This window comes from Oxyura jamaicensis, chromosome 5, assembly GCF_011077185.1.
Source record: "Oxyura jamaicensis isolate SHBP4307 breed ruddy duck chromosome 5, BPBGC_Ojam_1.0, whole genome shotgun sequence".
In the NCBI taxonomy this organism is placed as follows: domain Eukaryota; kingdom Metazoa; phylum Chordata; class Aves; order Anseriformes; family Anatidae; genus Oxyura; species Oxyura jamaicensis.
In genome coordinates this window covers 10,909,861-10,922,049 of record NC_048897.1, presented here as the reverse complement: position 1 = coordinate 10,922,049, position 12,189 = coordinate 10,909,861, and the positions used below count along the sequence as shown (strand labels likewise).

At 34.6% G+C, this 12,189-nt stretch overlaps 1 protein-coding gene across 6 annotated transcripts in view; it reads left to right on the top strand.

The window, feature by feature from the left end:
- Positions 1-12,189, top strand: part of AKAP6 (A-kinase anchoring protein 6) — a 273,748-nt gene that overhangs the window by 124,412 nt on the left and 137,147 nt on the right. For 5 of the 6 annotated variants that reach the window (XM_035328137.1, XM_035328139.1, XM_035328141.1 and 2 more), the window contains 2 exons: positions 3,099-3,195; positions 4,466-4,632. In XM_035328137.1, coding sequence (XP_035184028.1) covers positions 3,099-3,195; positions 4,466-4,632 — 264 coding nt within the window. The remainder of the gene's footprint in view (positions 1-3,098; positions 3,196-4,465; positions 4,633-12,189) is intronic. The other variant, XM_035328142.1, reaches the window with a different exon arrangement.

Genomic DNA, 12,189 nt, shown 5'->3' with positions numbered 1-12,189 from the left:
TTTTTTTTTTTTTTTTTTTTTTTTTTTTTCCTCCCATGTTGGTTCTGGAGTATTGTCATCCAATGGATAAATAAGTTTCCTAAAAATCAGGACACAATTACCTTCATTTTGTTAAGGGTGGGCTCCTTTGCCACATGTTGTCAATGGGGGCTCAGTACTTTTCACTTTTGGAGTCTTTATTTACAGTCCTGTAGCTTCAATAAAATTGCATGATTCTTGCCTCTCTTTTCCTTTCTTGCTAAATAAGAAGAGTTGATATTTATATGTAAGTGCTTGCTGATTGTAAGAAGTAAGCACAGAGAACTTCATAAGGAGATTTTGCTTGTTGCAGCTTGTAAACTGTGTTATATACACTGTACTGCTAGGGATGACATTAATGTGTTGTTTAAAAAGCTGCTGTCAGGCCAATGCCCATGCATTTTCCATAATGTGTATGTGCTCATGTGTGATATTTAAACTGCTCCATAGCTGCAAATGTGTCTGGAAAAATGGCTTTGATTAATTGACTTCCTTCTTTTCCGCTCTTCAGATGCAAGGGCTCCGTTCATTATCAGGGAAGATCAGAGGAAGGGAACAGAGTACCTGGGTCACACGCTGTTAGAGTTATAATTTTCCAAATACCCTAAAAGTAAACAGTAGGGAATGGGAAACATCCCGGATGGGAGAGGACCTCTTTGTTCGCATCGTCCTACTCCATTTCAATAATTTGGTCTGATTTTGTCTTCAGCTGTGTGAATTTACATCTCTCCATTGCATATACATGTAATGCTTGTTACTTCTTCAAGTCTTCATCTTTTGTGTGTCACATTTTCTGCCACACAGATATGAGGAACCATGAGCACTGATGCACTGATTGAAGGTTATTCTTTCTCGTGATCCTGGTCCATTTGTTCCTTTTTGGTAGGAAATTGCCACTCATAAGAAATTATATGCATATGATTCTAAATCCAAAACTCACACTTCACTACATCAACTGACACTTTCCTTTGCCTCTGTTTGTATTTATACTTAAAATGGTTCCCTCCTGTTGACGTGTATGTGCTGATAAGAATTTATTTCTGTTAAATTTCATGTATGTTCACAGTATTTGTGCCATGCCATTTGTGCCATTTATCTGTAAAATCAGAATTTTGCACAAGTAGAATATTGCTAGTCAAAACCCAAAAGTTTGCCCCCATCTTTATTCATCGTATTTTACTTCTTCAGTTAACATTATTACTGGTTAATAGGTGCACCTGAAAATCAAGCTGTATTGTAGTATCTGGTGCGTTATGTTAAGCGAATCTTTTCTAGGACAGCAAGTCTCTTTTTTTTTTCCTAATGAAAAAGAATACCTCATCTTTTCCAATTTTCCTATCAAACACATCCACATCATCTTGAGACACTGCCACATCCAGCTGCATCTATACTCAACTTCAATTATATGAAATTACACAACCTACTCTCAGGTCCTTTAGGTTCTCTTTTGCTGTGTGAGGCACACGCGTAGTGCATTTCCTGTGAAGTGCATGATTACAAACTATTCAGTACAAGCCTGTTTTAAGTAAACAGTAAATTAAATATTGTCAGTGCTCGTTCAGACGGGCTCTTACGAAGAAAAAAGAACTTCTAGATTTGGGTTCACAAAACTCTAGATTTAAGAACAGGCCAGTCAAACTGTGGGGATAATTTTTCATTTTTAACTTGCTGGCTGATCCAGTTGTTCAACACCTGGTACAGAACATTATTTTCAGGTGCCTGTACAGGGAAAGCTGGGCTAGACAAAATGCTGAAGGTAGTAGAATTCCCGTTTGCTACTCTGTTTGAGGGGAGAATTCTCAAAAACATTTTGTTACTGTCAACTAGACTGCTGGCTGAAAGGCTGTTAACAGTTTGCCTGAGCAACATGCTTTTTTTCAACCATAATACAGTAAAAGAACATCATTCTATTACAGTTCTGGCAATACTATATTCTCTTATGCCAATCAGCATGATTACAGGAGCTAGAAAAGAAAGGAAATGGTCACTTCCCTAAGAAAGGAGGACTTTTAGTATTTTGTGGTGTCTGCTACTTCAGTACTAGAATGGTTGGTAGCATTTGGAGAAGTATAAATAAGCTTTATAAAAACCAGAAGCTACAAATGTGCACTTGCAAAGTTGCCTTTAATCTCTGCCAGTTAATTCATTCCCATGAGAGAGCAAAACTCTTTTCTTCCAAAGAGTCAAATATTTTTCTCATTCATTCTGTAGGCATTTCAAAGAGAACAAGGGTTCCATGTGTGTGTGTTCAGGGTTGTACATGATTTACGGTTAAATACAGCAAGAACTCCATTATTATATTTTGTTTCTATTTCTTACATGCAAATATGAGTGAGAAGCTCTGCCAAATAATTCACAATTTTCTCCAACTAAATTATCAGTGGTTTGCAAAATGGCATAGCACAGAGTAGATCATGCTTCCAGTTCCTCTATCTATTACCAGCTTTCAATGCAATTTGTCAAAAAAAAAAAAAAGTACAAAATTGCACAACTAGTAAAACCGTTAGTGCAAAAAAGATGAAAAATACTTGCTTTACAAATTAAGAATGCAAAGATCTAAAGCAGTCTGATTTGTTCTTTGAAAACGGATGTGAGAGCTAACTCTGAAACAATATTAATAGATTTGTATGAGTGCACATAAGGCCAATATATTCAATGCTGTATTTTTTTTATGGTTTCATAAATAGTGCTATCACCAACATTTCAAAGAAATCTGAAAAAAACAGAGCTCATATGTGATGGCATAAATTTAGTGTATTTTATAGAACACTGTTACTCCAGATATAGCCTACGGGTTGTGACTTTTCATAAAACCTAATGAATTTCTAGATTTGTCAGCTGTTTCGACACAGATGCACTTTGCTGATCTAATGGAAACATTTTGAGCCCAGATCCAAAATATCAATAGTTTTTAGTATCACAAAATAGTTTGGCTATTGGGTAAATGGGGATGTGGTTCTTGATAAAAAGCAGCAAGTAATTTTGTACATGTGTTTTCTGATAACTGCCTCTCCAATGTCTGATGCTGAGGGTTTTTTTTCTTTTTTCTTTTTCTTTTTTTTTTTTTTTTTCTTTTGCAGAGTTTTAAGTTGAATGTGGATAGCCATTGTGCTTTAAAAGAAGCAGTGGTAGAAGAAGGACGTCAACTTCTTGAGCTTATTGTATCTCACAAATCAGGTAAATCCTTCTGAAATATTGCAAGTCTTTATGTCTCCAGACTATTAAAGAATGAAGAAGCATTGCTGTAAATTACTGCATATATTCACTTCCTTATGTATTATTAATATTTACATTATCAGATTGACCTTCAAGATTTATAAATGTTTCATATACTGCATACAATGCAGTGATACTTATAAAATGAAATACTGCCTGCAAATAGTCTGTTCATTTTATTTTGGACTTGCTGCTCAGCTGAGTTTCAATTGAAATCACATCATTGAAAACTTCACACTGACACATTCTTTGATGTAGGTGCTACGGAAATAACATTAAGATAATGAATTAGGATTTCAAATACATACATATATATTTTTACATACCCTGCATGGGTAATTGCATTGATAAAGCTTTATTTTGCCACTTAAACTAATTCTTACTTGATTTTAATATATTTATGAGGAATAGATTAAAATTAAAAATGCCTTTTTCCTTTGGTTAGGCTTGTCTTTTTCTGCAGAGGCCTTAAATTGAGGGGAGGGGGAGTGATATACTGATTTCCCTTTCTCTATCCCTACCACCCCCTATATTTTTAGATGTTTGCGTGACTTGTATGATAATAGGGTTTTAATCAGCATATACTGCTACGAATGCCATCTTAATTTTGGCCTACTTAGCATGCTTTTTACCAGGTTGAAGTTATCCTTTGGTTTACATTTTTTCAGATCGTGTTATACATTGTGCCTCTATTGTTTCACGATGTCAGGCAGATGATCCCTGTAATGTGAAAGCTATAGGAAATCAGTGACTTGTATGCATAGTTCCAAATGGGTATAAAAGTCATAGCAGAGAAAGGTAGCACATGTCATCCTATACGTAGAAAGTGGTAATGTGTAAACTACTGGAAATATTAACAGGAGATGAAGGTAAGAGAATATATTTGGAAGATTATATGTTTAAAAATTAGATATTAGAGGGGGTGTGAGCACCATAGAAATCACATAGAAATCACCCTACTGCATAGAAATCAGTTTATGTGGGATTTTCTTTTTTAAAAAAATAATCTGAAATATAATCAAAATTTAACATAATAGCTGAAAGAAATGTTTTGACCCTATAATATTGTTTACAGGATGAATAATATGTTTGGACTCGTTTCTGAGAAAATGTTTAAATTATTGTTATATTATTTATTCTTTTAAATATCCTACTAATTCTTTGATTAAGGAATAATTTCTAAAGATGCAGTTGAGTTTAAAATTTACTTTTTTTCCCCTTCATTTTGGAGAAGGACTGAAGGACATGTTGCAGATGATTGCAAGTCAATGGAAGGAACTACAGAGGCAAATCAAACGGCAACACAGCTGGATTCTTAGGGCTCTGGATATCATCAAAGCAGAGATACTGGCTACTGATGTGTCTGCAGAGAATGAGGAAGGGACTGGGAGCCCTAAGGTAAGTGGCTTGAAGTTTGCCTTATTTCCTCTTATTTCCGTCTTCTTTTGAACTAGGCACCACTGAAGTTTTCTTTCCACCCTAAGGCTTTTCATTTCTACTGGGTAAACTTTTTTTTTTAATATATATATATATAAACAAAATGAAATGCCTGACTCTGAAACAATAAAAAAATCTTTGAACTTTCAAGTTTTCCAGGAAGACCTGTCTCATTGTGTGCAGAGGGGCATGAGGGGGAACATAAAACATTTAGTAAACAAAACATAAAGCATCTTTAACATGAATAATCAGAATGGTTTTAAATTGTTTTGTTGCAACTATAAATCACTATAATCAGTGCAATCACTCAGCTCTGACATCCATTAGCCGCTTGGTTACAGCAAATTAACAAAGAAGAGAGAAAGTGATTCATTATCTCATTCCTGTTAATGACTATCAGATGCATTGCTTAATTAGGGGATGGCCATTGTAGTGGGAAGAAGGTCATATGCCTTTTCACAAATCTTTTTCCTCTAAGTTCTACATAATAGTGCATGTGCTGAATACAACAAGTACTTTAAGAATAAAGTATCAACACCTATAATCATTTTGTGGATATTAATTATCAAAGAGGGCTATAGTACTTATCAACCTGAAACTTGTAAGAGCATTTTGAATACTAAGCGTGCTTATTCAATGTGGTACAAGAAGCACAGGGACAATACACACAATATAAACTTCTGATACAGGGCACATGCCATTTTATTGCTATCAGTAGTAGAAAAGGTGTTTGGGAGGCTGCACTAGAAGGTGTTGATTTTTCCATTGCATTCTAAGCAAAAAATAATGCAGCATGGAGTCCAGTAGCACTAACATCTTGAGATGCTGTAGGCTGAAATTTATAGAAAATTTCAAGATTTCTGTTTCTAGAAATAATAGATGTTTGTGCTGAGTAGATTTTCAGATTCTGATGCCAGACAATTCTTTGTATTGGTATTCAGTGCTTTCTAGAGAGTAGTATGTGTAGTGGCTTTTGGCTAGGATTATATTGAATTTTCCGATATTTTCTTACCGTCATTCTACACAGCAAGAATAATCTTAGAGATGGTAGAGGAAGAGACAAGTATAACTGAAACAAAAATACAGGAAACAACAACAACAACAACAACAAACTCTTTGGAGGAGACGATGTTCGAATTAATAAGCCTAGGCACTTCCATGGTGGAGAATGCTCCTGTGTCACATAGCTTTTACTTTAGGAATTAAAATAGACTAGCTCAAAGGTAGGTTTATACCTGCAAGTAATATGTGTCTATCTCTGTACAGCTTGACTCATCCATGGCTCAAAGTCTAACTGTTTGATCAAAATTACTACATAAGAAGTGTTTTAAAATCCAGCTTGATTTTGCTATTAAAATTATGGAAATTCTAACTCAAAATGATTATAAATATGATTATATTTGCTTGAAAAGGGGAAAATGATGGTATGCTTTTTGTTACAGTAAATTTTTATATAGATAGGTAGTAGTAGCTCCTTGCCCTGTGCTTTTTACCATAGAGATAGGAACCTGAAGCAATGCTTTTTTTTCTGTCTATAATAGTATAAATAAAAACATAAGTGACACACATGATCAACCAAAAAGTATTTTCAGGTAATTTCATTAATTAAATCACGACCTTATATGATTCTTGTAAGAATGGGCAATAGTGCTATCAAATACCACATATTCTTCATGCTAAAAGACTAACTAAAATTAAAATACAGTTGGTAATATAACTGTAGATTTCAGGTTGCATTTACTTCAAAAGCCAAAAGGAACCTGAGACATATAATAGAAAATCTAAAGATTATATCTAGAGGGTATTTTTCTTTTTGCCTTGTTTGAGAAACTACAAGAACAGGGTTGGTGTTAGAAATCTGTAAAGAAATAGGAAAAGGAGGAATTTCAAAGACCCTAGGAAACCTTTCCCTTAGGACTTTTTAAACGTGTTTTCATAGTACTGTGGCATCTTTTATGCAAGCAAGTGGAAAGGAGAGAGGGAGATTTTTCACTCCTAGAAATACATCATCCACATTTGTGTTGAAGAATTCAAATTTTGCTTATGAGATTTGATTTAATTGTATGTAAGATTCTTAGTAGTTTATACTTTTAAACTCAGTGTAGTGGTGATTGCTATAGAAGACTTAAGGGATTTTCAATATTGCTGATATGTAAAGTCTTCTAATGTACTTCATTTTTTGCATTATCTCTTAGAAATGCAATGAGATCTCTTATGTATTTACTAAAACTATTTTTGTAAATAAACAAACGACTACTGTATTCATCTTAAATTGAATTATGTAAAGTTTAGTTTTTGTTTACCCCATTGAGAAGTAAAGTTTAAAAAGAAATCTCAAATTGCTACTATACATTTTAACAAAGATCTAACATTACTAGTGGTAAATGTCTCGTACAATACAACTGTCATCCTTTCAGAATCTTGGACACTTAGTTAACAATAGGGGGTTTCTTCTGATGGTAATAGTAAGTAAAATTCCAAAATACCTGGAAATGAGGAGGGATGTTTGTATATCTTTGTGATACATCGGCATAAGTACCAGAATAGAGTAACTTTGCATATTGAGATATTCCGGAATACATCTTGGTAATTAACTTTTTTTTTTTTTTTTTTTTTTTTTTTTTTTTTTTTTACCAAACTGAGAAAGCTTCTAAGTAGTTTATAGTCTAAATGATGTGACCAGTAAATTACCTGATCCAAATTTTGGTCTCTACCATAAGGCTTACCATTTGGTCAGGCATTGGAATGGGCTTCCCAGGGAATGTGAGGTGGAATCCCTATCCCTGGAGGTATTTAAGAGATCTGTGGACATGTCTCCAAGGGATTTACTGATGGAACTCAGTAGGCCAGGTTGATGGTTGAACTTGGTGATCTTGAAGGCCTTTTTCAACCTAGATGATTCTATAATCTTATGATTCACAGGTATAGTCTATATTTTTTCACCTTCTGGTGATGTCTCAGACCCCTTGTTTTGTAACTGACATCTTTGTAATGTGGCCACCACCTCTCCATAAGGAAAGGCCTACTGGGACACTGTTGATCTCAATAAACAATAGTATTGAAAAATAATGTACTTCATTACTTGGTAGCGATGAGAATTTCTGCCTGAGTATGGCACTGGCCTATTTAACTTGTAGTTTGGTGGAAAAGTTCACTGCTTTCTGAAGAGCTTTAAGTTACCCATGTAATTAATGTACTTTAAAAGTACACAAGTCTTAATAACATTTGTCCATAATGGGCATTCTCCTTCATTCAAAATACCATGGAATACTATTCTTAGGACCAGATATAAGTTCTATTCACAGTATACATTTGGATAGTTAGCTCATGACTATAATTTTTGGGTCTGTACATTTTTATTTTGCAATGAAATTGGATTAAGTTTTGTGTAACACTTCAGAGCACAACATCAGAACCTAAAAGGTGGTACATTACAAAAATGGTGTACACGAGAAATATGTATGTAGTTTGTACTTCTTAATGTGTTCCTTTCCAGAATAATTGCTGTATTACAGGAAAATATTTGTAGTTTTCCATTCCAGCTTCAGAGAAATAAGTATGAAACTGGTTAAGACATAGGGTTTAATGCTTAAAACATTGAAATCTGACCTAGTTGTCACAGGTAAAAAATACTCTTGAGAAGATTATCTTAACTCTATAATGCATGTCTGTCAGTACATTAATGATAGAAGCAGTAATGTTTTGAAGAACATTAGAAGACGTAAAAATACGTTTAATAAATTAAGCCTAAAATCACAGAATTAGTAGAGAGATCCTCTCCTCAGGATAAGTATTTGAAGTGGTTAAACAAACCTCTGTATAAATGCAAAAAAGAAAACCGGTGTAATTTCCCCTTGATATGTAATTAAACATCCCACACTTCCAGTAAAATCTCCCACTCATAAGTTTACAGTTTCTGCAGCCATTCTAAACAGTCTTCAGCATACAGAAAAGTGTTTTTCATGAAAAAAAAAATGAAAACTTGCTGAAGGTGTTTAATATCTAACAACAGTTTGTGATTCTGGGCACTGTCCTTGACAGTCTTAATAGTGACGCTGGTCTCAGACCTAGTGGGTGGAATAAACACTGCAGTCTGAACAGTGACATCTTCCTCGGCATTTTAATATGAGGCTAAATTTGCAAAAAGGGCAACAAAACAGAGTGAAGGTTGGGGATAGTAACAGCCCTTTCTTTACTACTTCAGACTTGTAACTCGTCCTTTGATGTAAAAGGAATGTACAAATGAAGTGTTTTGTCATCTTTGAAATTAGTGCAGAGAAATATCATATTTGTAACTAGATATTTTGCTTTTTCTTAGTGTCTTTTTCATCAGTACTAGATTTCTAATCTGCAGACATCAGCATGATGCAGATACAGTAATATTGAAGCCAACACACTGGTATGGTTTTTGTTATCTTCCATTATTTAAAAACAGGGAAAGTCCATTATTGGAACAGTCTTCTCACATATTGTCAACAGAAAGCCTGAGTACAGAATCTAGTGTTTTTACTTATACAACTGCTTTGAACATTGAGTTTTTGATGTACTCTATATTGGAGTATTGCGTATAGTATTGCAGTGGTCGGTACTTAGAAGTTGTCAAATGGCACATGTATTGGCACATGTAACTGGCTTTCATTCTCTTTTCCTTTAGTTAGTTGCTTCTGGCAAAAGGGCAGGAATAGCATATGCTAGAGGGATAATTTTACTTAGATTGCTGGAGTTTCTTAAATTAAAGGGGACTCCAAACTGAATTTATTTCACTCGCAGTCTCTCTCTTCCACATTCACAAACTCAGGGTCAGATACATGCATTCAGTCCTGTATCTCATCTTGTGGCATAAAATGTCACGTAAATAGCCATCACTTCATCAGTAACAGTTTGAAAGATAATGAAGTGGAAATCAGACGTCCATCTCTGACATTGTACAGACATATGGAAAAGGAATTTCATCTGGTGATACACATGCCATCCTGGTCTATGGTTATCTTGTAGCTTAATCAAGCGTTTTTTTTTGAAGATAAATGTACAAGGAAAGTTGGTATACGTACTTTAGTAGAAGTTATTTTCTCTAATGTGTCCATAACGAGCCACATTACCATCTACACATGAGGAAGTTCGATGCTGTGAATGCAACACCTTGTATATCAGACATTAACCTGAATTTCCAACCACCTTTATCCAGGCCTACTCAGTATCACAAATTACCATCTGCTACCTTCATTCTTTCCAGTTGCAGCTGAATGTACTAGTGTCCTCTGTTTAGAACTGGGTAGGATTGGGCACAGTTAACTAGTTACTACTTTACACTGCTGAATATCACCTTATGATGCCTCACAAAGTATTTCTGTGCTGAAAAGTATTACAGCAAGTCAGTAGCTCGCCATTCACTACTTCAAAAGCTGGTAATAAGGAAAGTGATTTCCTGTAATTAGAACAGAAGGTTCTGCTATGTTGCCATCAAGGCATAGTCTTTAAATTGTTGAATATTTATAATGCTGTCTGTACATAAATAGAGTATTATTGTGCCTAAGAGCTGAACGGTTTAAAATCATTCATGTGACATTTCAATTCTGAATCTTTTGGAACTTTGGAAGTCTGGATTAAAGATACTGTGATCTTGCTCTTAAATACAAACAATGCCATGAATTTTGCCATATTAGGAAAGAATGCGTATACAATGATTATTTTTCTTGGTTTGAGATATCTCAGGATGTGACCTTCTTGCTCTGTCAGGTTCTATGGTGGGGGTTTGACCCATAGATGAGGCGGTAAAATGGATAGAAAAGATAGTGCTATTTACAAAATCCTTCCATAAACCAGTTGGCAAAATGTTGGCTTTGCACAGAATAAGACTTTCTTTTAGTTTAAGAAATACAGCTGAGTTCTTTTTTGTATTAGTTGTTATCCAAATTCAGGATTGAAAACATGTATTAAGAATTCACAAGCTAATCAAAACAAGCTCTGTTGATGTAGCACTGAAAAGAACCTAAGAATAAAGCAATAAGAAAGAATATTTGTGGCTTTCAGTGTAGCTAGAAACTTCAGGTTGCTCAGTTTGCTTAATTTTTAATACCTTGCTTTGTAATGTATGTATTTTAATTTTACAGACATCAGCTAGAATGTGTACAGACCTAGGCATTTCTGTAACAATGAGGATTTTCAGGAAGGACTTCAGAGACCATGTTAGAGTTGACAAATAAAAAGAACCAGAAAGATGTTTTAGGATAAGTGTAGTCACATATTTTATTTATTTATTTATTTTAATGTTTGCAAGCAAAAACATCAAAGATGCCCAACAGAAGATTTAGGGCTTTTGGATATGCAGACAGCCTCCTTATGGTAGATTCTCCGCTATTTCCTAGAAGCTGTTTCTCCCAGGTTGTTAATTCTGTGTCTTGTAGTGGGCAGGAGGAACAATTTTGTATCTACCTCTGAGCCTCCCTTCAAGGAGGAGAGAGAGGAAGGGAGCTAAGCAGCCCGTGTTTGGGCTGCAATAACAGCAGTCCTGAGTAGGTGCTCCATCCTAAACCTCTTCCTGTTACATGAGCTCTGTTGAAACTTCTCCATATCACTGGTTAAATAAATATTTTTCTAGTTTTTCATGAAATTGTGTCCCTGAAGTCTTAGTTAAGCAAACTTGGCTCCCATTTTAGCTCACAGTTTTCTGTATGACACTATTTCCTGGTACCTGACATAATTTTAATAATCTTTAACAAGCCAGATTTCTAAAACTGTACCAGAGCTCCTCATTTTTTTTCCACTTAATCTAAAAGTAACCTCCTCTCTGGTTTATTAAGCTAGCTAAAAGTATAAAATGTAAAGAGCTAAATTACATCTACAGTTAGGTACAATATTCATTGTGTTATAAAACATGTACATTTTTAATCTGACATATTCTAATATTTACTGCAAAAATATCAAAAGTCATATACTATTTGAAGATGTGAACAAGGACTCCAGAGTATCTGTGGTCTTTATAGTATGCTTCTATCACTTTTACACAGTGCTGATTCTAGATGCTGTGTATTGATTACATTTTGGCAACTGTAGGCTCTTTAACAGCTACCACTTTTAATTGAAGCAGTTATGCTGAAACAGTAGCAAAAAAAAAATTATTGTTTTTGCCTTTAAGAGTAAGGAAGGCTAGTTTCTATTAAAACATAGATCAAGTTCAGTTTGAAAGATGTTTTAAATCTAAATCACTCCACTGAGAACAAGTGCAGACTGGGAACTTGATGAGAACAGATATTTAAACTGACATACGCCCAAGGGGCAAATTTTATCATAATGCTATTTGAATCTTTGAACACTATTATCTGAAACTCTGAAAGTATATTAGGCTATCGTAACTTTACATGCATAACCGGACCAACTCTGACAAGCTTTATTTAGCCAGATCTCCCAGTTGGGTTTGGCCTATATTTGAAAATGTAAAAACATCAGTGTATTTGTGCATGTATTCATATGAACACATTTATCTTAAGTGACTTAAACTAAGTATTAACCACCCAAAGA